General features: G+C 38.7%; 1 protein-coding gene across 3 annotated transcripts in view; it reads left to right on the top strand.

Annotated features, from left to right (window-relative positions):
* Focad (focadhesin) overlaps positions 1-23,398 on the top strand; it is a 289,725-nt gene that overhangs the window by 160,897 nt on the left and 105,430 nt on the right. For all 3 annotated transcript variants that reach the window (XM_051188149.1, XM_051188150.1, XM_051188151.1), the window contains 3 exons: positions 10,310-10,444; positions 13,600-13,650; positions 14,808-14,891. In XM_051188149.1, the coding sequence (XP_051044106.1) occupies positions 10,310-10,444; positions 13,600-13,650; positions 14,808-14,891 (270 nt within the window). The remainder of the gene's footprint in view (positions 1-10,309; positions 10,445-13,599; positions 13,651-14,807; positions 14,892-23,398) is intronic.

A 23,398-nucleotide genomic window follows, 5' to 3' on the forward strand; every position in this document is an offset into this window, starting at 1 on the left:
AAGCTATGTTGATTGAATTTCTATTTTTCTTTGTTACCTTGGAGGCTGAGCTTCTTTAAGGAAAAGAGGAAGAGATAGCTTAAAAAAATCTTAGGGTGCAAGGATGGCTTAACAGGGTAAAGGGCTTGCTTTATAAGCCTGATAACTGAGTTTGAGACCTGGAACCCACAAAAAGCAGGGTATGATGAGTTACATCTGTAATTCCAGAATTCCTAAAGTGAGATGGAAGACAGTAATGGGAGAATCTGCTGGAAGCTTCAGGACCCGCTATCCTGGGGTGTAGAGAGCAGCAGCAACAGACAAGATCAGGAATCAGCAAGGTGCAAGGAGAGAACCAAATCCCAGAAGTCACTAACACACATAGATATACACAGGTGAGAGAGAGAGAGAGAGAGAGAGAGAGAGAGAGAGAGAGAGAGAGGGAGGGAGGGAGGGAGGGAGGGAGGGAGGGAGGGCAGAGAGGCAGAGGGGGAGGAGAATTTAATGTATTTTTATTTTTACTGTGGATATCAAAAGAATATATATAAAAAAGTAGACAGTGATTTCGGATGGCATCTAGTACCACTAAAAGGTGAATGCTGTCTAGACCTTCTTACAGTGCTCTTGCTGCTCCTGCATACAAGTCAGTAGAACTTGCATTAGAATATTTGTTCCTTACAGGTTGGTATTTCAGAAAACCTGCAGGTTCTTACTCTGGGGAATAGAAAAGAAACCTGATTAAAATCTCTCTGGCCCCTGAGCGAGGAATCCTCCGTTGCCTTCTTAGTGTGTAGAGTCTGTCAGCTTTTGCTTGTGTAACTGGCACACTGATTTTTTTTTTTTTTTTTTTTTTCATCCTTCTTCTGGTATCAGAATGCTTTAAGGGTGTATTTCAAAATCCTGAGTCGTTTCTCTGAGAAACTTTGGAAATGTATTAATGGTGTTGGGGCTTGTTAATATGGGAGTAGCAAATAATTTTTCATCACTTAGACATGGTGGGATTCAGGAAAGGGCATTTGTATTCTTTGCCATGAGCAGGACAAAGAGCAAAAGCATCGGAATGACTGTGGTTTGGAATGTAGGAGCCTTAAAAAGGCTACTTTGTATTTGTACCAATTTGTGTTTCTTTTCCTCCAATATTGCCTTCCTGAAGAACTAGCCTCAAACATTACAGGACTGAAATTGCATAAATGAACCCGTGTTAGTCATTTTAAAAATATTTATAACCTTTAAGCCCATATTATTTGGGTAAGAAAGAGTGCTTTCTCCTCCATTGTTTCTGTTCCATCAATTGTGTCTTTATGCTTCCTCTTATCCCTGCTTATTGTACTTTGGTAACAGAAGCATCCTGTTCTATGAATTGTGTGTGCTGAATTGGCTTAAGAGGGCTTCTCCATGTGATGATGGCTTGAGTCCTTTAATTGTAAAGGCAGTTTCTTTTACCTTCATTATGAAAAGGGCACATGAAGCATTTTTCATAGTCTAAAGGTTTTTCTAAAGCTCTCCCTCTGTTGGAGTAAAGAATCAGGACAAAAGGAGTAGGCTGCTCTCAGGAATTTCTAGAAATAGCTTTTGAAAGTAAGATTAGGAGATAGCGCTCTGTTCTCTGTGCAGGAACAAAGTAATTTTACAGCACAGGAATTAAGAGTAAAAGCTCCGATGCTCCTGGGGTTTGTTGGCACCCCCCACCCCCATTGGTTGCAATAGCAATAACTATCTTTTTCAGCACGTAAAGCACGTCTGTATGCAGTTGTCTCCATGGGCCTTTACTGTCTGCCTCATGCTATCCAAAGAGCAGGTGTTACTAGTATTGTTTCCATTTTGCAGCTGGGGAAACAGACAGAGAGATTAATGGGTTTGCTATAGTCACACAGCTATGGAATGGGAAAGCCTTCATTCCCGACTCCAATGCTATGGTCCTTTTCAGTGCATGTCACTGCACAGTCTCCTTAATGCTTACGTTCAGTGTCGCTGCTATTGTATAAGAATAACATGGAGAAATTGTCCTTTACCCTAGCACTAAAATATGTGTAATGAAAGTACTTAGACTGGTATGAATTGCTTCTCAGACAAACTCAACCAGATATAGAGTCATTTGTACTTAAGAATTAACTTGTTATCTGCGTGTAATTCATAGGTATCATGCCTGGCTTGGTTTTATATACATACTTTTTAAAATATATACTTTCTTGTTTATTTCCCCTTACTATGGTAGATTTAGCACTGTTGGATGGCAGTTTCTTCGGCAGTTAAAATTTTATTTCACAATCTTCTGGTTTGTTAACTTTGACAAGTCCATTGTTTTAAGCTGTTCCTTGCCAGGTAGTATGTGTTTTTCTTCTTTTTAGCTTTCTTTGTTTTCGTCGTTTAACATTCATAGTGTTAACAGCAGCAGCAGCAACATTTTGTCTTAAGACTGAAGGTAGAGGTTTATGTCTTTATTGACTCTGGATATTTTTAGCCATTATTTCTTTGATGCTTTTTTTTAACCATTAATGTTGAAATGTTATGGAGAGGTTAAAAACTTGGAAAATATATGACATAGAATGGAATTATCTTTAGTTAAAAGTGCAAATACAGGCTGCAACGTGATTGACCTTGAAAACAACATCCTAAACAAAAGAAGCCAACTATAAGGGAGCACATACTCTTTGATTTCACTTACAGGAGAAGTCAAACACCATCACATTGTTAGAGACAGAAGGTGAACTTCTGGTTCCCCAGGGTGGGAAGGCTCAAAGTAAGCAGTGAGTAGTGATTTGGTGGAAAGGCGACCAACGTGAATTCACACTGGTTGGGGCGCTAGTACAAATTTGTACATGTGCTGAGAATCACATGGGGCAATTGTTTGTGAATATTTGACTTACTTCCTTAAAAAGGTCTTAATTAAAACTAATGCAGCAAGTTGAGTCCTTATACATTTCCCATCTAGCGTCCTTTAACCTGAACTGCTTGCTGATGTCATTTGAATATAGTTGTCAAAACTGGGAGACCGACACAGCTGCCCTGCTAGTAACCCAGCTGTCAGTTTTCTTCCATTGTTGCCAGGTTTCCCGCACATGTTCTCTTCCTGGTCCCCCTTCTATAGCAGGATTCCACAAGGAGGTTAGTTGTCATGTTTCTGAACTCTTCTCTAATCTTTGTTGGAGATTCTATCCCTTCAGCTTCTGTGATCCCAATGCTTTTAAAGAATTTGGGAACATATTCCCTAATTTGGGCATATGTGATGACTCCTCATGTTTGCCAGGGACATTTCAGAATTAATGTTCTCATCTTAGCGTCACACCAAGGGAGATGTGTTCTATATTTTATTATTGTTAATGTAGATCCCGCTCCCATGCTATGGGTGATCTTTGCCACATTTCTCTACTGTAATTACTATTTTTCTTTTATAATTAATAACCTTTTTCGGGTACATGCTTTGGCATAGTACAGTTGTCCTGTCATGCACCAAGTTTGGCACTTGTCAGTAGGTGCTGCTATGACTGAGCATTTGTGGTATTGACTTGTGGTGACATCATTGACATTGCTTCTACATGTACCAGTTAGGATTCTCTCATAAGGAAGGGCCGCTTCTTCTCCTATAAACATATATTCACTTCTCCATTTGCTATGCCAATGAATATTGCTACAAATTGTAAGCTAATTACCAATATTGCCAGTTACTGAAATTGTTCAAGTGCTGACCATTCAGAGCGCTTTAAGGGGGCTTCTCAGCCTTTTCCACAAGTCTGCACCCTTCCTGTTTTTGAGTGCCTCTTTCTGGCACAACAGGATGCTTTATATATTAGACTGACATTTTCACTATCTCAAACCAACCAGGGTCTTTCTAAGATAAAACTCCCTTGGTAAATATTGGTCAGCATTTTTGAGGGGAAGACGGGGGGGGGGGGTCAGCTTTCTGTTGCAGTTTTAGACATTTAAAGTAATCAATGCAGAAGGAAAACATTTTTCTTCAGTGTTTTGGGAGTTTTAGTTCCTGGCTAACTTTTGTTCTTGGGTCTGTGGCAAGGAACATCCTGTTTCAGATGTTGTGGTGGAGACAGCCTTTTCATCTCATGGCAGAGAAGCGAACAGATGAAGGAGAAAAGGACCAGGACTCCACATCCTCTCTAAGAACAGGATTCCTTGACTGGAAACCAGCCACTTGCAACAATCTGGGGGCTGTTCCTTAAACACAGATGCATGGACATGATTGAGATCCAAAGTATAGCACTAACTTTGACCTTTTATATATGTTATAACACTTAATTGGGTTGGAGTTAGAATAACTGACTGTTGGGTTAATGATGCCGATGACTACGATTAATTTTTTTAACATTTTATTTATCTTGTGTACATGCACATATGTATGTATATGTGTGGGTGAGTATACATGCCATGACATGTGTTTTGAGGCCAGAAGACAGCATTTGACTATCTGTTCTCTTCTTTTATCATGTGAGTCTTGAACATTAAACTCAGGTTGTCAGAGTTCAACAGCAGGTGCCTTTACCCACCAAGAAGTCTTACCAACCTATTTCTTTTTTTTTTTTTCATTGTTTTTTTTTTTTAAAGATAAAAGTCCCATGTAGTCTAGGCTGACATCAGACTTCCCATGAAGCTGAGCAGATAACTTTGAACTTATGATTCTTCTATCTCCACCTCCTATATTCTGTTGCACACAACCTAGGTGTGTGCAACTGTTGGTTGAAGTGGAAAAAAATACTTATTATTGTATTTTTGCATCTGTGTGTCTGTGTTTGTTGTGTGTGTGTGTATGTCATAGTGAATATACAGTGGTCAGAGGGCAAATCTGTGGAGTTCGACCTTTAATTGGACTACAGGCCTCCCATTCATATGTTGAGGCTCTGTAGGGAAAATGGCAACCTGCTGAGCCATGTAGCTGGTCCTCCACTCTAAATCCCAGCCCCTTTAATTTTTTTATTTTGGAAACTTGTTACTACTTTTCTATTATGTCATATTCTTTTATTGGGATGTAAACAACATCTCATTATTTCTTTGAAGTGTTTTTACTTTTATTTATTGTTTTATCCTAAGATCTTAGAAGGAAAGCCTCCTCTGCTTTTTGCATGACACACTCATGAGAGGCTCTGTCATTGGGTATTTTTATTTTTCATTGTGAACTCATTTTTAGGTGGGCCTGTTTTTATATTTTTATGCAAAATTTTACTATGCATTTGAGTCCATCCAGAGCGCTTCAGGTGCCCCAGCTCACTGCCATTTCTGATGTCCTATTCCTTGGCCAAGGTTGGTTTCTAATCCAACCTTTAAACCAGGAATTGTCCAGTCTTTAAGTGGGAGTCTCAATTACAACTCCTTGTTTTCAGTAGGCTAAAGTGCACATCTCCTATTTCTGTATGAATGTTTAAAAAGAAGTTGTTGGTTACAAAACTGACAACTTCCATAAAGTACATGTAGCTACAATGCTAGTATATACCTATTTATTTCTGTCATCTGGTTACCCCTTTCCTATATTTTTTGCCCTCTGAACTCAACTACATACTATGGAAATTAAAAGAAGTTAGTTTGGGTGGTAATGGTGACTCAGGACTATAACCTCAGCATTTGGGAAGCTGATGCAGAGTGATTGCCATCATGAGTTCAAGGCTGACTCATGCTTCATAGTAAGTTTGTGTCTCAAGACAAGAGTAAAGCATAATACAAAAAGAAGTCAGTTTATTTCTGGAGGCAGATTAGTTATGCTTAATGAGCAGCAGAAATAGAATAAACCAGCAAAAGCCAGACTCATCTGAAATAGCTTGGACAGATTAACCAGTCAAAAGAACTGTATCTACAAGGTTCAAGGAGACTCATGGAACATGGAGGTGGGCTAAGTAGTCTTGAGGCTAGGTCTTTCATATCCAATCAAGAATAGCTCAGGTCAGGAAGGTCAGAGGGCTGGAGGAAGCTGTTTTGCCAGAGGCTTTCCTCCTCTTGTTTTGGGTATACTTGGCTGTCATGTAAGGAAGGCCCTGCTTTATGCTGGCATTCTAGAATGATTTCTCACAGGCCATGGAGAGAGTGCTTTTTAAAAACTTTTTAAGTCGAAGAAAAAAATTTTTTAAATGCAAATCTCTGAATATGCTTCAAGGGTGTGTTCTTACTCCACACCTGGAAAGGACTGGCTTCCTTTGTGCGTCTATAATTGATGGCACTGCTAGTTCATCGGCATGCTATTGCAGTGTGAGGCATACCTTTTCATGATGTATTGGCTTATAGAAATATTTGAATTAGAGCCACTGTCTGACCAACTTCACATCTGAGTGAAATCTTCCCTCTTGTCTGTGGAATGGTTCTCTTTATTCTTCCCATTAATCCCAGGCAAGCACATGTCAAATATCTCATTTTCACAAATTCACCCTAGATCTTAATGCCTATGAATGTGTCATCTTTCCACTTTCCTTTTCCTTTAGCTTTGGTTTTGACCCTGGTTGTTGGTCCCAGGCATCTCAGTTTCCAATTCATGTCCCAGGTTTTTTTTTTTTATGAATTAAAGAGATGGTTATTAGAATAATTTGGCATTCTTAGATTTGCTTGTTTGCTGTTATAGGCTTTTAAAAACTTTAAACTATTTCTTTTAGTTTTTGAGATTAATATAACACTTACCTTTCTCTTTCTTCCCTCCAAGTCATCCCATATACCCCCCTCCTCAATTCATGGTCTCCTTTTTTTTTTCATTAATTGTTGTTATGTATATGTACACCATATGTATTCCTAAATATATAAATATAAAATAATTCCCCTACCTAAGACTTAGGGGTCATTGTGGAAGTGGTTACAGAAAGAGTCTAAGAGCCAGAGGAACAGGAAGTCCCTGTGGGATTGTGTCTCCTAGAATGCCAGAAAAGGCACCCATAAAGTCTCACTAACTTAACTGCTTCAATATGAGCTGAGTGGGGCAACAATAATAGACCTGTTAACTAGGATGGTGAGAGGCTTACAAGGCCTCAGCTTTACACAAAGAACTACAGGCAACCAATGATGCTGGAGAGTGGGGAAAATAGTCTTCCCCAGGGAGGAGCACACTGATTGGTTATCTAGCACCCAATTGTCATCCCAGTTCTTTTATTTCTATGTTCTCTCCCTGAGATCCCCCCGCCTCCCCTCTGCAGTGTGACTTTTAGTACTTGATGAACACAGATACTTTCTTACATACTTACAGCGAGTGGAAGACAAGAAGCAGACTACATGGTCACTGTCTTTTATGATCTTAATATATAGTTGAAGAGACAGTTTCTACACACAAAAAATAGTAAGCAACACCAGGCAACGTGTAATTCAGTGCTAAACTGAGAGGCACAGCAATTTAAATGTTAGAAGTTAAAGGGGAAAAAAGAGAAAGAGAAAGAAGGTTTGAATTTTAAGAGAAAACCTTATTGAGGAAGTGGGATTCAAAATAAGACTCGAAACAACCAAGATTGGCATTAGGTGGGCATTTAAGATAAGGGGTGAACAGGGACAGTCAGTTTACTGGGTGTCATATTTCGGGAAGCTCTATCTATAGCCCTTCTGTCTCAGGAAGTGGTTAGAAACAGATGTGAGAAAAGGAGGTGAGCTTGGTGGCTACTTTGACTTGGGCTACTGCATGAATGACCTTTAGAAGAATCACAGAATAATGTAATCAGACAAGGTTTCCTTATAGAGTAATACTCTTTCATTTTGTGTGTTCATCAATTCGGAAATCCCTGGGGATAGCTTTTCATTTTAAAAGACCCTGGTCCAAATCCTTTGGTGTTCTAGGAATTCTGTGACCCACCTACCTTCCCAGCATGCATACTTTTTGTACTAACATAGAATTGCTATCTTGTGGTCCATCTGCAGACTTCTGCCCATTCCTTCTCCAAGTTCTTCCTCAAGCCTTACCATCTCTTGATACACACTGGCAGGATTCCCACCCACTGACATTTCTTTCCTTCTTTGATTCCTCTTTCAACTATTTTATGTTCAACACAATTCTAGTCATGTCAAATAACTTAGAATTGCATGTTTCACTTCCTTTCCAATATAGCTTGCTAAATCCTACAGTGGACAGGAGTGCATTTTATGTTCTGTTTCCTCCTGGTTCTGTGTACTGTAGATGGAAGGTTCTTCTCCATGTAGTCCCACCACTGTTCAGTCCCAAGTGAACACATTGAGACTTATATTAATCATAAACTTCTTGATTCTGGCTTCTTATTGGCTAGCTCTCTCCTGACTATTAACCCATTTCTGTTAATCTTTGTATCTCTATGTTGCTCTGTCTTATTGGAGAATATCCCAGCATCCTACCTTCCCAGTGGGTACATGGTGTCTCTCTGGCGACTCTCTTCTGTCTGTGTTCCTCTTCTCAGCATTCCTAGTCTGGTAGCCCCACCTATAATGACTGCCTGGCTACTGGCCAATCAGCATTTATTCATCAACCAATAAGAGAAACATATTCTTTCTGCTCTTTTGGGTCATTTCTTTTTTTAATTTTCCTTTCTTTTGGGGGGGTGGTATTTTGAGACAGGAGGTCTCTGTGTCACTTTGTAGCCTGTCCTGGCACTTACTCCGTAGACCAGGCTGGTCTCAAACTCACAGAGATCCTCATGCCTCTGCCTCTGAGTGCTGGGATTAAAGTGTGTGCCACCACTGCCTGGCTTTGGGTCATTTCTTAATCTGTATCTTTAAACATATATACTCATGTATTTTAGACATATCTGTAACTATTCATGTAGTTTTTCCTAAACAATTTATGGCTGTAGATAGAGATAAGTTGTATATATTAATTACAGCATAACCAAAGAGTTTGGCATTTTGGAAGGATTAATCCCATTAATCCTTTTGTTTGCACTTTTCTTGCCTGTGTCTTAAAATTTTTAATAAAATATCAATAAGTGGGAAACAGTCATCTGTTAGAGCTAAAATTAACATTAAGGAAGGTATTTGAATGACTGTAAAATCAGGTATCTTAATGACTAGGAACACTGGTTTAAGGAAATTGGGCAAGTGATGTAACATTTGTGGTTGTGTTCCGATTTAATGCTTAGCAGCCTCTCTTAATCTGAAATTACTTAAAATGTCATCAAAGTAAAATTATTTTTATCATCTCCTTAACATTTTTCTAAGGCAAATTTAATTGAGAATTTTTGATCCATATATATATATATATATATATATATATATATATATATATATATAATTGATATCCCCCTTCCCGTTTTCTGGATGAAATACTTTACTCTGTGTGTGTGTGTGTGTGTGTGTGTGTGTTCTTGGGAGTAGATGTTAATAAAATGGTATACATACATATATACACACATGCAAAAGCTGGAGTTAATGTATGTAGGAGGCTTGCATGTTTGAGTGAGAGGTAGACAGAGGGAGAGAGAGAACACATATGATGTCAGGATTGTTGTGACAGTATGCCTGGGAAAGGAATTGTAAGGGGGAGCTTTGCTCTGCTTTACACTACAGAAGTGCCATGTCACCGTCATGTTTCTGTACCTTTGGGCTCTAGGAAGGCAGCCACCTTGGCAGAGAAGGCTTGGCCATCTCATGGCAACCTGGAAAGTTCTGGAGGAGGGGTAGGTAGAAGAGAGTTGGGGAGGGAAGGGAAAACACCAAGGGAAGTGCGAGGTACTCCTTCCATAAGGGCATCTCAGGCGACCCCCTTTCTCTGACAGGTGCCTCAGATTAGTAACCTATTCAGCTGTGAACTTATCAATGGAGTAACTCATGGGCTTCCGATTTCAAGATCTTCATGAGCTGGGTGCCAAACTTTGGGGCAAGGCAGGGTATACTTGCTGTTTAAACTGCAACAGGGGAAGTTGTTTGATAACTGAAAGTAGTTAAAAAACAATTTTGTGAGACAAGTTGCATCTTCAACAATTTAAATTGATTTGAAACTTTCTTTTTATGGTTACTATCTTATAAAATCTTATTTTCTATCAATTTCCTTCCTCCCTCATTCCCTCCTTTCCTCCCCTCCCTCCATCCCTCCATCCCTCCCTCTTATATTGGAATGGAGTCCTCTTGGCTCCTCTGTGCAGTACTGGGGATCAAGTCCAGGGCCTCCTGAATGCTAAGGAGTGTTCTCACTGAGCTCTGAGCTGCGTCTCCAGTACCCTTCCTTGCTTTCTTTTCTTTTTTTAATGTCTGTTTTGAGATAAGGTCTTGCTAAGTTGCCGAGGCTAGCCTTGAATTTGTCTTGCAGTGAAGACAAACTTGAATTTGAATCCTAGTGCCTTAACTTCCAAAGAAGCTGGAGTTACATACCTGTGCCACCATGCCTGGATGGCAATCCTATAATGACCGAATATAAGTTTGAATTTTTTTAGTTATTGACTTTTTTCCATTTGTTTCATAGGTTGTTTGCATTCGCTCCACTTGGAATGCCCTCTCTCCAAAGTTGAGTTGTGACACGAGACCACTCATATTAAAGACCCTGAGTGAACTGTTTTCTCTCGTTCCTTCCTTGACAGTCAATACAGTTGAATATGAGGTATGTATTTGGAGCCCAACATGCTGTATTCTGAGGAAATGTGTGTGATGTGATAACCACTTTTGCAATCAATTCTTCTTCATTTTTACAACTAGTTTACATAAAAGGAGATTGTGCTTTTATTATGACAATTGTCAAGATTTAAAAAATGTGTTTTATGTTAAGAGTTCCATTTCTAAAATACTGATTTCCAAAGTGGCTCTACGTAATAGTATATACGATTAACCATTTAAAACCTTTGACTAATGTTTTAAATCATAAAATATAAGCAATAAGACTTACAAAGGCAGGATGTATTCTCCCAGCTTTATAAAGTTACGTTTATCATTATAAACTCGTGAGAGTCTTTACGGAAAAGATTCTTATGGTGCTGCTTAATACTGTCTTCCTAGTTCTTCTTTGAGGGAAATAATTGCACAATAAAAGCTACGTTTGTGTCCGCACTTGTATAATCTGCAGTTTCCTTCTCTCGCCAGTACTTCATTTCCTTCAAAGAGCTGCAATGTGTGTTCACTGGTGAACGTTCTATCTGGTGAATCAAGGACTCTAATAAACTAAGATTCTGTAATCGGTATTAAACGGAAAATATTTCTAGTAACTTTAAAGATTTGTTTATATTTATGTGTGTGCCACATGTGTGCATGTGCCATGTGTGTTTACTTATCTTCAGAGGCCAGAAAAAAAGGTGGTTGATTCTCTGGAGCTGGAGTGACAGATGGTTGTGAGCCACCTGGCCTGGGTTCTCAGATTCTGACTCAGGTCCTCTAGAAAATCGAGAAATGGTTTGAACAGCTGGACTGCTTCTCTAGCCCCATTTCTCATCATTTAAAATGCCACACAATGAATAAAATCAAATTCATCATTGCTGCGGTTGAACATCCAGGACTATAACTGTACAAAGTATATACTGGGTGTGTAGTTGCTGAGTGAACTGTGGAACCAACACAGAATATTTCAAGTTTATTTTTATGTGTAGGCTTTTGTTTTACAGTATTAAGGGAAGTTTTCCTTATTATTCTTAGCATATGTAGTACACCAGTTCTCTTTGTATTCAACCTTACCTTGTCCAGAGCCTACAGGGTGATTGATCAGGAGCTTAGACTAACAGTAATAGCATGGTGGACACATTTGTTTTCTGTCCTCAAGAGCCGAAATCTTATATTTTGAATTGCTAGTACTTAGAATTATTCAAATTTTATTATGTGTTACTTTGTGAAGTCGTTTTTATGTATTAGTTTTTGAGGTTTGTGTATTCATGGCCGAGAAATGCCTTTTGACCTCTGTTATTGTTTCTTTCAGATTTTATATCGATTTGGTTTGTCTTTGTGTAATCAATGTTTTTCTGATATTCAGGCAGATTGCATTGAGGCCATTTAACCCATTTCTTCCTCCTAAGTAAGGGTGGTCTGTACAGGAACAGTACTCCACTGATTAGCAGAAGTGAAGACACAGTGGATAGATCTGCCTTCCTCCTTTCCTCCATCATCCATCTTTCCCTCCTCTTCCTCCCATCTGCTTTTCTCTCATTCCTTCTCTTCTACCTCCTTCCTCATCATCGTTCTTCCTTCTCTTTTCTATTCTTCTGTCTGTCCTAGCTCCCTGTTTCTTCCTATGTATGTGTTTAGGTAGGTTTCTGTTACTTCTTAGCATTTACTCAGATTCAAGGCAGAGTGAAATTCAGTTTTCCCAAAGCAGTTCTTATATCACTTCTCTTCAGAGTCACTTCTGAGCTTTTGGTTCACCTGGAGCGAAGTTCAGCAAACCAATCCTGCCCCCTACCTCATGGCAGTTCCTTGTTGTCCCACACCCAGGCATTCAGTGATACAAAGGGCGTCTCCCAATATGTCTTCAAACATTTCTACTTCTTTTATTCATGCTGCTCCCTCTGACTAACTTCCCTCCTTTTTATCTTCAATTTTAAAAACACGCTTTATGAATTAAAGAATTGCTCTATCTTATTCTATCCTTCAAGATTTTTTCTTTAACAGGAGTTGCTGTTCTCAAACTTTTTTGTATGTTTCTATGAACATGACTTCTATTTTATGCTATAGGGATATATAATTTTCCCCATTAGGCTATAAACAGTGAATCATAGAGTTCGTGATTAAATTGGATTGTGCTATTAAAATTGCCTTCCATAAGTTATGGTATATTTATTCATTGACTCAGAATACATTTATTTAAACCATATTAGGCCTTAATGGTACTGATAAATAATGGTAGATGCTATTTCAAAATCTTACTAAAATTAAAGCACTGAGGTTTTGAGTCATATCCACTTGAGAAATAAGCATTTATTGAGTGTCTGAAATATTCCAGGCAAGTACCTTAAGTAAATGAAAGTTGATGCCTGAACTCAGGACTGTCTAGCTAAATACCCTCTACTAGGGATATCTAGTTATACTCTGGTCCACATCATTTTCTTCCAAAGTTCAAAGACTGGCAAATGGGTGTGGTGGAGGAAGCAACTAACCTTTTTAGGAGGACCATTAGGAATGGTGATTTAATTGGTGTCATCAGGCTTTGACGTTGAAGATGTGTAATGTTGCTTCCTGTTGACGTCTGTGTCACGGACTTGGTAAAGCCAAGGAGGAAAGAAGAACTGAATATGGTTTGGAGGGTTAAACACTAACCTTAACCTTTGCTGGCACAAAGAAGACTAAGTAACAGCATGTAAACAGTTCTGTGTTTGTCTAATTATTCATGAAATAATTATCATTTGAAGCAATAGGTCTAGGATTTGTGTTTCATGTCTTTGAAATGAAAAAGACACAGTAAGTGCTGTATGACATGTACAGTCTAACAGGGAATTAATCACACCACATGCTACCTACCATACACCCTCCCTGTATCCAGTTTAGGGAAGGTGAACTTCTGGGCAGGATGCTAACAGTAGTGTCATGAACAACTGACATTTGTCAGAGATAGTGGTCAGCTTTATAAATTGTATCATCTCAGCATTTCAGTGAACATATAATTATACATGCGTTTAAATGGCTAATGTGAATAGTTTTTCTTGTCTGAGTAACAGATGAGTCAATTGATGCTGTGACTTAAAAAGTAGCTTATTTTCTGCTATCTCTTATTCAGATTCTTCATTTCAAGTTGAAACTTTTCTTAATTTTTTTTTTCCTTTTTGTTTTCTGATTTTTCAGAATTTTAAGGCCCAAGTCCTCAGCTTCTTGTGGACTCACACTCAAAACAAGGTATACTCATGAGAATATCAGTGATTCAGAACAAACCGGGGAAAGGGCTCTGAAACAAGACTCAAGATAAACAATATAGCTTCCTTGAACTGGTCATGATTTTTTTTTTTAAAAAAGTGACTATTAGTAAGTTTAGATTTAAAAATTGTTCTCTTTCATTCTCAATAATGACAGATACAAAGGTTGTTGACATTATCCCTTATTTTTATATGATTATTTTCTGTTTTTGCTCTGGCCCTTTCAAATAATGTACCAAATAGAAGGTGTAGTATAGTACAGTTTGTGTATTTTTGTGGGGGTATATGAGTTTGTGTAGGTACGTGTGTGTTTGTATGTGGAGGCCATAGAACAACTTCAGATGTCACTTCTCAGTCATATCTTTTTTTGAGACAATGTCCCTTAGTGTCATGGAATATACCAAATAGTGTAGACTGGCTGTGTAGTGAGACCCAGGAAACTGCCTGCACCACCATACTAGGCACACTGGCTCACATGCCATGCACGTTTGTGTGTTTGTGTGTGGGGGGGTTGGGGGGTTGGGGGGACTCTTGGGATCAACTCAAGAAGTCATGTTTTCTGAATGCACAAGCCGTCTCCCAAGTCCTTGAGTGGCTTGAAGAGTACAGAGGGCTGGAGATGTCAGATGACCTGAGGGTGCATGAGCTTGGACTAGAAATGGTTCGCTTGTCCTGTTCTACATGGACTTTTCAGACTCCAAACCTCCGAAGTCCTGCTAAACCATACTAATTCAGAGGGGTTGAGTAATCAGGTAATTTTTAAGGTCTAAGTTAGGATAAAAATTTATTGTTTCTGAGCCCACCGGCCTAGTTTTTATTTTCTGTTACTATTTGCGGCACATTCTCCAGAAGAATGCCTGATGATGGTAATTTTCCTCAGCCATTCTTACTTCAGTCTTAATGATGTTTTTTTGTGTCTCCCCCACCCTCCGCCCCTATTTCTATTTTTAAGCAATATTTCTTTGAATTGGGAAACTTGATTTCTCTTCTCAAGCCTCTGGTAGTGTTCTTTTGGCTTAAGTAGCAATTAGATATCACTCCTCAGACACTGACTGTAGTGGCCTGACACTGGGGAGGGAAAACTGTCTTGCCTCCTCTCAATCTGCTGTTTGATGTGTGTTGCTTTCCTGTCTCATTCAGGATCCCATTGTAGCAAGTGCTGCATACAAATCTCTGTCTCACTTCACTGCAGGAGACCACACCATTCTTCACCTGCCAGAAAAGGTAAGTGCTCTGCCTTTTCCCTGCCTTCTCTGGGCTTTTTTTCTGGTCATGTGTCTTTATCTCTGGTCACAGGAGCTCTTTATCTGATGAATGTATATGCACCTCTAGGTGAAGTACCGATATAATATAACTTGTTCATTATTGTTTTAGTATGTAAGGTCTTGCGCTTACCTCCTTGAAGCAGGTGTAAGACACTGTAGTGTAAACTGAGTCATTTCAAGTGACTGCAGTCATGGCTTGTCCAGAAGGTCTGTGCCACTTTAGGCACTACCTTTCCTGTCGAGTGAGAGCACCTTCTTGGAGTTCATTTCTAATCATGGCCACACAGATTAATATTTTCTATTTCCTGTGCTGCTGGATATCTTCATTTTTCTCAAACAACAAATGTCATAAGAAAAAATCATTTTTAGTAAGATAGGAGATGACTTATATGGCAAGAAGTAAGTGTCATAACCTTTAATGGGTCAACAAAATGTATGGCATTAACTTTTCTGAAAATAAGTAAGCTATTAATGTTGTTGCTATTGTCATTGCAGTGTTGGGGATGGAACTCCAGCCTTGTGAATGTCACACAATTATTTTTTAAAACTAAACATAAATCTAATATCTGATGGGTGTAGTAGTATGAGTGTAATCCCAGCACTCTAGGAATGCAAAGGTAGGTTGGTCTATGTGCATTCACGGCCAGCCTTGTTTACATAGCAAATTCCAGGCCATCCAGGGCTATGTAGTGAGACCTGTCTTTAAAGAAAGAAAGAAAAATCAAGTACTTACCTGATTTAACCAGCTTTAGTGTACTGGATCATATTAAGGAATTCAGGCTCTGATTTTATTTTCATTGCCACTGTGAGTCCAAATAATACAGATGACTAATGATTGCTTTTACGGTAAAGGTGATATTATATTATATGAATTTACTTATAATATTACCCAGAAAGTATCCTGTAGATGAAATGTTGTGAATTTCTTAGCATCCTCAGGCATTAAAACATGTTTGCTTCTATTCTGTGTTAAGTTTTTACAGAGACCAGAAGCTAGTAGGGACTAGGCCACCTTACTAATGTTCACTGAATTGAATTGGAGCTACCATGTAAAAAGAAGCTGAAAATAAGCTCCTGTGAAAGCAAATCTTAAGTAAGGCAGGATTTCCTATACCTCTGAGGACTCATAACGACTTGACTGGCCAACTTGTCCTGCAGTGCTTACAAGTGGGAAGGCTTACCTAGGGGTTTTATAATGGAAACCATTGGGACTTCAAGCTGTACTCTGGCTAGCTACCACTATCCATAGCTTCTTTTACAATATGCAGTTAAGACCTGAAAGATGGCTCAATAGTTAAAAGCACTGGCTGCTCTTCAGAGGATCTGAGTATAGTTCGCAGCATCCACATGAAGGTTCACATTAAATTTCCTTAAGAAGCAAATATTTATTTGTTGATGAATATAAACTTATACCATATAACTTGTGGAAAGTTAACAAGGTAGAACAAAGGTGTAAGGGGATTGGCAGGTCAGAGAAGAAAAGGTGGGGCTAAAATAGTACATCTAAAGTAAGATGGGAACTGTCACATGATAGAGCTGGAGGAGGAGACCTCGTGTGAATAAGGATTAGATACTACGGCCATTCGCTCCTAATGTTGATTATTAAGTTTAGATGATGGACACCAAGCTCTAGCATGGTTGAATAACTACTTACTAAGTTTCTGCTTAGCATTGGGCTGTGTCTAACTGCTGAGGATGTTAAATGATTACATGTGTTTTGTAAATTTGTATAAATGTCAATGTTTATCTCAAAATGACAACCTAAATTTGTTAAAATAAAAAAAATTAGATTGTTTTGGGGACCCATTCATTTAAATATTAAAAAAAAATACAGAACAACTTCCCCATTACTTATATGTATTTTCTTCTTCTTCTTCTTCCTCCTCCTCCTCCTCCTCCTCCTCCTCCTCCTCCTCCTCCTCCTTCTTCTTCTTCTTCGATATTTCTTACCATCCTCTTATTTCTTTAGTATCTCTTCCACCTACCCAAAAGGAAAAAAAACAAAGTAAAACAAATTAAATAAGACAATATAGAATTCTAGTTAAATCACCAGTAGTGGATAAACTTTTAGGCATAAGACATTGGCTTTTCTTCTGACTTAGAGTCATTAAAAAATATTCAGCTGTTTCAAAATTAGACTTACAATGATCTTAAGATAGCCTTGTTGATTTCTGGGGCTAATTTTAGAAGCAATAAAGAAGAACTCATTATGTATCTAGCATTGGTATAAATATGGTGTAACCCTCTTGGCTTTGATTTAAGTGAATGTCATTGCATTCATCAGAAGCTGTTTCTCTTTTTAACTAAATTTATGCAGATACTTGACACATTCTACATTACACTTCTCTGCTTGTGCATACATTCTTAGATTTTCATAGGTTAGACACACAGAAAGGTGGTTGGAAGGTTACCTGGCTAGCAATGCAAAGTGAGCTATTTTGTAGACTAAAGCTCCCATATTCAATTTGATGGAGTTTTGAAGAAGTAATGTAACTTCTCATTTCTAAAATTTGACCTTGTGTTGAGGTTTTGTTTTGTTTTGTTTTCATACAAAGCTTTAACTGGGAGGTCTCATAGTTTTGTGTGTGTATTCTAAGAATGTACTGAGCTTTCCTTGGATGTTTTAGCAGCTAATGCAATAAAATTGCCAAAGTTTTTTTAGCTTCAACAGATAATCTTGCATATGAGTGTTCTCACTCTGTACCAATAGCTGGAGAAAATAATTCCTAAGACCTGAGTACAGGAACTGGAGAGATGATTCTGTAATTAAGAGCACTCTTCCAAGGGACCCAAGTTCTACTCCTGGCACGTACATTAGCTGGCACTCACATCAATTGAATTTTCTTTATTCCCCCAACCTGGGAACTTTCTTTAGTGGCTTTTAGAAAGGTCAGTGCCCTGGACATATTGTTACTCATTTTCAGTAATGTCCTTTGATGCAGTAGAAGGAATTGACATGTTATAGTGTGTGCAAAATTATCGCACCCCTTCTCTGCTAAGTAATTCTGGAAGCATTTGGTTCTTGAGCACACTTTTTGCCCAGCAGTTATGTCCCCTCACATGGAAGGACAGCAGTGGTTTCTTTTCCTTCTCTGCTACCACCCCAGCTCTTCCCACCTTACTTTCATTTTAAGCAACTTCTTTGATGGTGTAATTAAGAAACTATAAGACTCACCTTTGAAAGTGGACAGCTCAGTGCATATAACACTTTGTAAAGATTTGTGTGAGAGCTTTCTTTTCTAAAAGAACATGTGTTGGGTTGGTGGTCACCTTTACTCCCTTCCTCTCCTTGCCTTAAACAAACATTAATCTTCTTTTATTCTCTGTGCCTTTGTCTTTTCTGAACATTCCTTGTAAATGGAATCATAGAGAATGTGGCCTTTTATAACTGAATTCCTTCTCATATCTTACATATCTCTGTACTTTATTCCCTTTTTAAAAACTTGGATCATCTTTTCACCAACTCCCTAGTTGTCTTCATCAGTTCCTAATATATACTTTGATGTCCATTATTTTAAAGGAAGATTCAGATGTAAAAGAAAATATGTGGTCTTGTTAATTGCATTTAACATGATTCTCTAACTCCTTCCTCTTTCCTGCAAGTGATATGACTTTACTGTTCTTTTTTATGATATTTTTTATTTAAATTTGAAACAAGCTTGTTTTACATGTCAATCCCAGTTCCCTCAAACTCCCCTCCTCCCCTGCCCCCCCCAAACCCCATCTCATCCCCTTTCTGATCCCCAGGGAGAGTGAGGACTTCCATGGGGATCTTCAAAATCTGTCATATCATTTGGAGCAGGGCCTATGTCCTCCCCCATGTGTCTAGGCTGAGAGAGTATCCCTCTCTTTGGAATGGGCTCCCAAAGTCCATTCCTATACTAGGGATAAATACTGGTCCACTACCAGAGGCCCCATAGACTGCCCAGTCCTCCTAACTAACACCCACATTCAGGGGGTCTGTGTCGGTCCTATGCTGGTTTCCCAGCTATCAGACTGGGGTTCATGAGCTCCCCCCATGTTCAGGTCAGCTGTTTCTATGGGTTTCTCCAGCCTGGTCTTGACCCCTTTGTTCATCACTCCTCCCTCTCTACAACTGGATTCCAGGAGTTCAGTTCAGTGTTTAGCTCTGGGCGTTTTTTGGTTGGGAGACTTTTGATGACTGCTTTTATTTCATTAGGGGTTATAGGTCTATTTAAATTGCTTATCTGTTTTTGATTTAATTTTGGTAAGTGACATCTATATAGAAAATTGTCCATTTCTGTTAATTTTTAGAATTTTGTGGAGTACAGGTTTCCAAAGTATAACCTGAAGTTTCTCTGGATTTTCTCAGTGTCTGTTGTTATGTCCCCCTTTTCATTTCTGATTTTGTTAATTTGCATGTTCTCTCTTTGTGTTTTGGTTAGTTTGGATAAAGGTTTATCTATCATGTTGGTTTTCTTGAAGAATCAACTCTATGTTACATTGATTCTTTGTATTGTTTGCCTAGTTTCTACTTCATTGATTTCAGCTCTCAATTTGATTATTTCCTGGTGTCTATTCTTCCAGCGTGAGTCCCGTTCCCCATCCCCCCTGGTCCCCCGTTCCCTCCCCCACCCCCACCCCTGCTAGGGATTTCAATTGTGCTATTAATTCTCTAATGTGACTATTCTCTAGTTTCTTCATGTGGGCACTTAGTGCTATGAAGTTTCCTCTTAGCACTGATTTCAAAGTGTCCCCTAAGATTGGGTATATTGTGTCTTCATTCTCATTAAATTCTAGGAAGTCTTTGATTTCTTTCTGTATTTCTTCCTGACCCAGGAATGGTCCAATTGCACATTGTTCAGTTTCCATGTGTTTGTAGGGTTTCTGCAATTTGTGTTGTTGTTGAATTCTAACTTTAAAGCATAGTGGTCTGATAAGATACAGGAGGTTATTACAATTTTTGTACCTCTTGAGGTTTGCTATATTGTTGAGTATGTGGTTGATTTTAGAGAAGGTTCCATGTGCTGCTGAGAAGAAGGCATATTCTTTTGTGTTTGGAAGGAATGTTCTATAAATGTCTGTTAAACCCATTGGTTCATAACTTCTGTTAGTTCCTTTGTTTCTTTGTTACCTTTCTGTCTAGTGGACCTGTCTAATGTTGAGAGTGGGTTATCAAAATCTCCCACAGTAAGTATGTGAGGTTTTATGTGAGATTGAGTTTTAGTAATGTTTCTTTTACAAATGTGGATGCCTTTGTATTTGGAGCACAGATGTTCAGAATTGAGACTTCACCTTGATGGATTTCTCTTGTGATAAATAAGAAATGACCTTCCTCATCTCTTTTGATTGATATTAAAGTCTAATTTGTTAGATATTAAGGTTGCTACATCTGCTTGTTTTTTGGGACTATTTGATTGGAAAATCTTTTCCCAACCCTTTACTCTGAGGTAACATCTCTCTTTGAAGTTGAGGTGTATTTCTTGTATGCAGCATAAGGATTCTGTCTTCCTATCCATTCTGTTAGCCTGTGTCTTTTTATAGGCGAGTTAAGACCATTATTAATGAGGGATGTTAAAATGACCATTGATTGTTAATTCTTGTTTGTTTTGGATTTGTTGTTGTTGTTGTTGGTGTTGGTATTTTGTGTGGATTTCCCCCCATTTTTGTTTTGGCTATTGGTAAAGTGGGATTATCTATTGCCTATGTTTTTGTGGGTTGGAGTTTTCCTTCCAGAACGTTCTGTAGGGCTGGATTAATTGATTTGTATTGTTTAACTCTGGTTTTCTCATGGAATATCTTGGTTTCTCCACCTGTAGTGATTGAAAACTTTGCCTGGCCTGGCATTTGTGGTCTCTTAGTGTTGGTAGAATATATAACCAGGATCTTCTGGCCTTCAGAGTTTCCATGGAGAAGTCAGGTAAAGTTCTAATAGGTTTGCCTTTATATGTTACTTGGCCTTTTTCCTTTGTTCCTCTTAACATTCTTTCTTTATTCTGTATGTTTGGAGTTTTTATTATCATGTGGCAAGGGAACATTTTTGTGTGTGGTCTACTCTATTTGGTGTTCTGTAAGCTTCTTGTACTTTCATTGGCATGTCTTTCTTTAGGTTTGAAAAGTTTTCTTCTATGATTTTGTTGAATATATTTTCTGCACCTTTGAGGTGGGTTTCTTCCCATTCTACTATGCTTATTATTCTTAGGTTTGGCCTTTTCATGGTGTCCCATATTTCCTGGATATTTTGTGTTAAGGATTTGTTGGACTTAAGATTTTCTTTGGTTGATGAATCTATTTCTCCTAGTGTATCTTCAATGCCTGAGACTCTCTCTTCCATCTCTTGTATTCTGTTGATTATGCTTGCATCTGTAGTTCCTGATCATTTGCCCAGGTTTTCTATTTCCAGCATTCCCTCAAATGGTTTTTTGTTTGTTTTGTTTTTTGTTTTTTGGTTTTGTTTCTTTTATCTCTATTTCAGCTTTCAGACCTTGCACTGTTTGAAGTGTTTCTTGCAATTTTGGTTTGTCTTCTATTTCTCTAAACGTTTTCTCATTTCCTCTTTTAGAGTTTCTATCATTTTCATGCAGTTGTTTTTAGGGTCATTCTCTTCTTCTTCATCTGTGTTAGGAAGTTCAGATCTTGTTGGTGTGGAGTCCCCAGACTCTGGTGGTGTCATATTGATCTTTCTGTTGTTGACTGTGTTCTTTTACTGTCACCTACCTATCCCTTCTTCCAGTGGGGTCTCTCCCTCTTCTGCTGTGTATGGAACCAAAGTTCTCTTGCAGTGGGTACAAGCAGGTTCAATACTCTGATGGCTCTCCTCTTCCAGTGGGTGGTAGCAGAACTAGGGCACTGACAGACTTTGGATGGGCTGGTCCAATGGGACAGGTTACCCTGTGCACAGTCTCCAGTCCTCAGGAGGCTCCCAGCAGGGCATTGGGATGCAGGCTCCTCCTGTGGGTGGAGGTGGGACCAGGACACTGGCAGACTCTGGGCTGGCAGGTATGTCTGACCTGCTCTCCCCTGTGCAGTCCCTAGTGTCTTGTACGCTCCAAGCAGGGCACTTGAAGGTGGGGCAACTTTACTGTTCTTATTGGTGAAATAATATGCCATGGTGTATACATGGCACTTTCTCTTTCATCATTCAGCTGTTGCTGGGCAATTAGGCTGATTCTGTGACTTAGCTATTGTGAATAGTGCCACAGTAACATGAGTATGAAGGATCGCTCTAGCAAGCCCCCTTTGGCTCCTTCAGGTATTTACCTGATATCTAGATTATATGCTAGTACTACTTTTAGTTTATTGAGGAGCTTGCATACTGACTTGTATCCCCAGCAGTATATTAAGTGCTCCCCCATCACTGCCAGCATTATATATATTTTTATATATTTGCCATTCTGATTAGAGTTGAACTCAAAGTAGTTTTGATTTATATTTGTTTAATGACTAATATTGCTGCAACTTTTACATTTACTTATTGGCTCTTTATTCTTCATTTGAAAAGTATGTCGATTTTCTCATTTTTGATTAGATTATTTGCTTTTTAATGTTCAATTTTTAAAATTCCTTATAAACTCTGGCTATTGATCCCTGTTAGGTAAGTATATGGCAAAGGCTTTTCCCTAGTCCAAGTGCTGCCCCTCTCCTCTGCCATTTGTTATGAGAAGCACTTAATGTGATGCCATCCCCATTTGTCAATGCTTGCTATTTCCTGGACTGTTGGAGTCCTATTTAAAAAGTCACTGATGGGGCTAGAGAGATGAATCAGCAGATAAGAGCACCGACTCCTCTTGCAGAGGACCCAGGTTCAATTCCCAGCACCATATAGTAGTTTACAGCCATCTGTTACTTCAGTTCAGAAGGATCTGCTGTTTTCTTCTGACCTCTTCAGGGGCCACTCATGCAAGGGATATACATACATTTATGCAGGTTAAATAACCATACACACAAAAAATTAATTGTTTTACAAAGTCATTGTCAGCCTGGTGTGGTAGTACACACCTGTAATTGCAGACTGGGGAAGTAGCAAAAGGGTAATTAGGAGCTCAAACTTGGTCTCTGCTACACAGAAGGAGAGGGACTGGGATATACAAGACCCAGTTTAAAAAAAAAAAAAAGAATCCTCTACCTCTGCAAAGGAAAAGGCTGTGCCTATTCCCATACCTTACAGTATTAACCCTAGATTACTTTCAACCTCTCAATTCTTAATCTGTTTTGGGTTGGTTTCCTTTTTGAAGAAAAGGACAGAGATAAAGGTCAGTTTCAATGTTCTCTGTGGATATACAGGTCTCTTTTTCATCACTCTGAGGAGATTTTCATCACTCTTTCTGTTTACCTTTGAGTCAATATTATTTTGTTTTTTTTTTATTACAGTTCTATTGTATAATTTAAGAGAAGGTATTGTAATCCCCTCTTTTTCTCTCAATACATTTTTGGACGGTGGGCATTTCTTGTTCTTGAATACAGATTTTAAAATTACTATTTTCTGTTTCTGTGAAGAATATCTTT

Source organism: Phodopus roborovskii, unplaced genomic scaffold (genome assembly GCF_943737965.1).
Source record: "Phodopus roborovskii unplaced genomic scaffold, PHOROB, whole genome shotgun sequence".
NCBI classification, from domain to species: domain Eukaryota; kingdom Metazoa; phylum Chordata; class Mammalia; order Rodentia; family Cricetidae; genus Phodopus; species Phodopus roborovskii.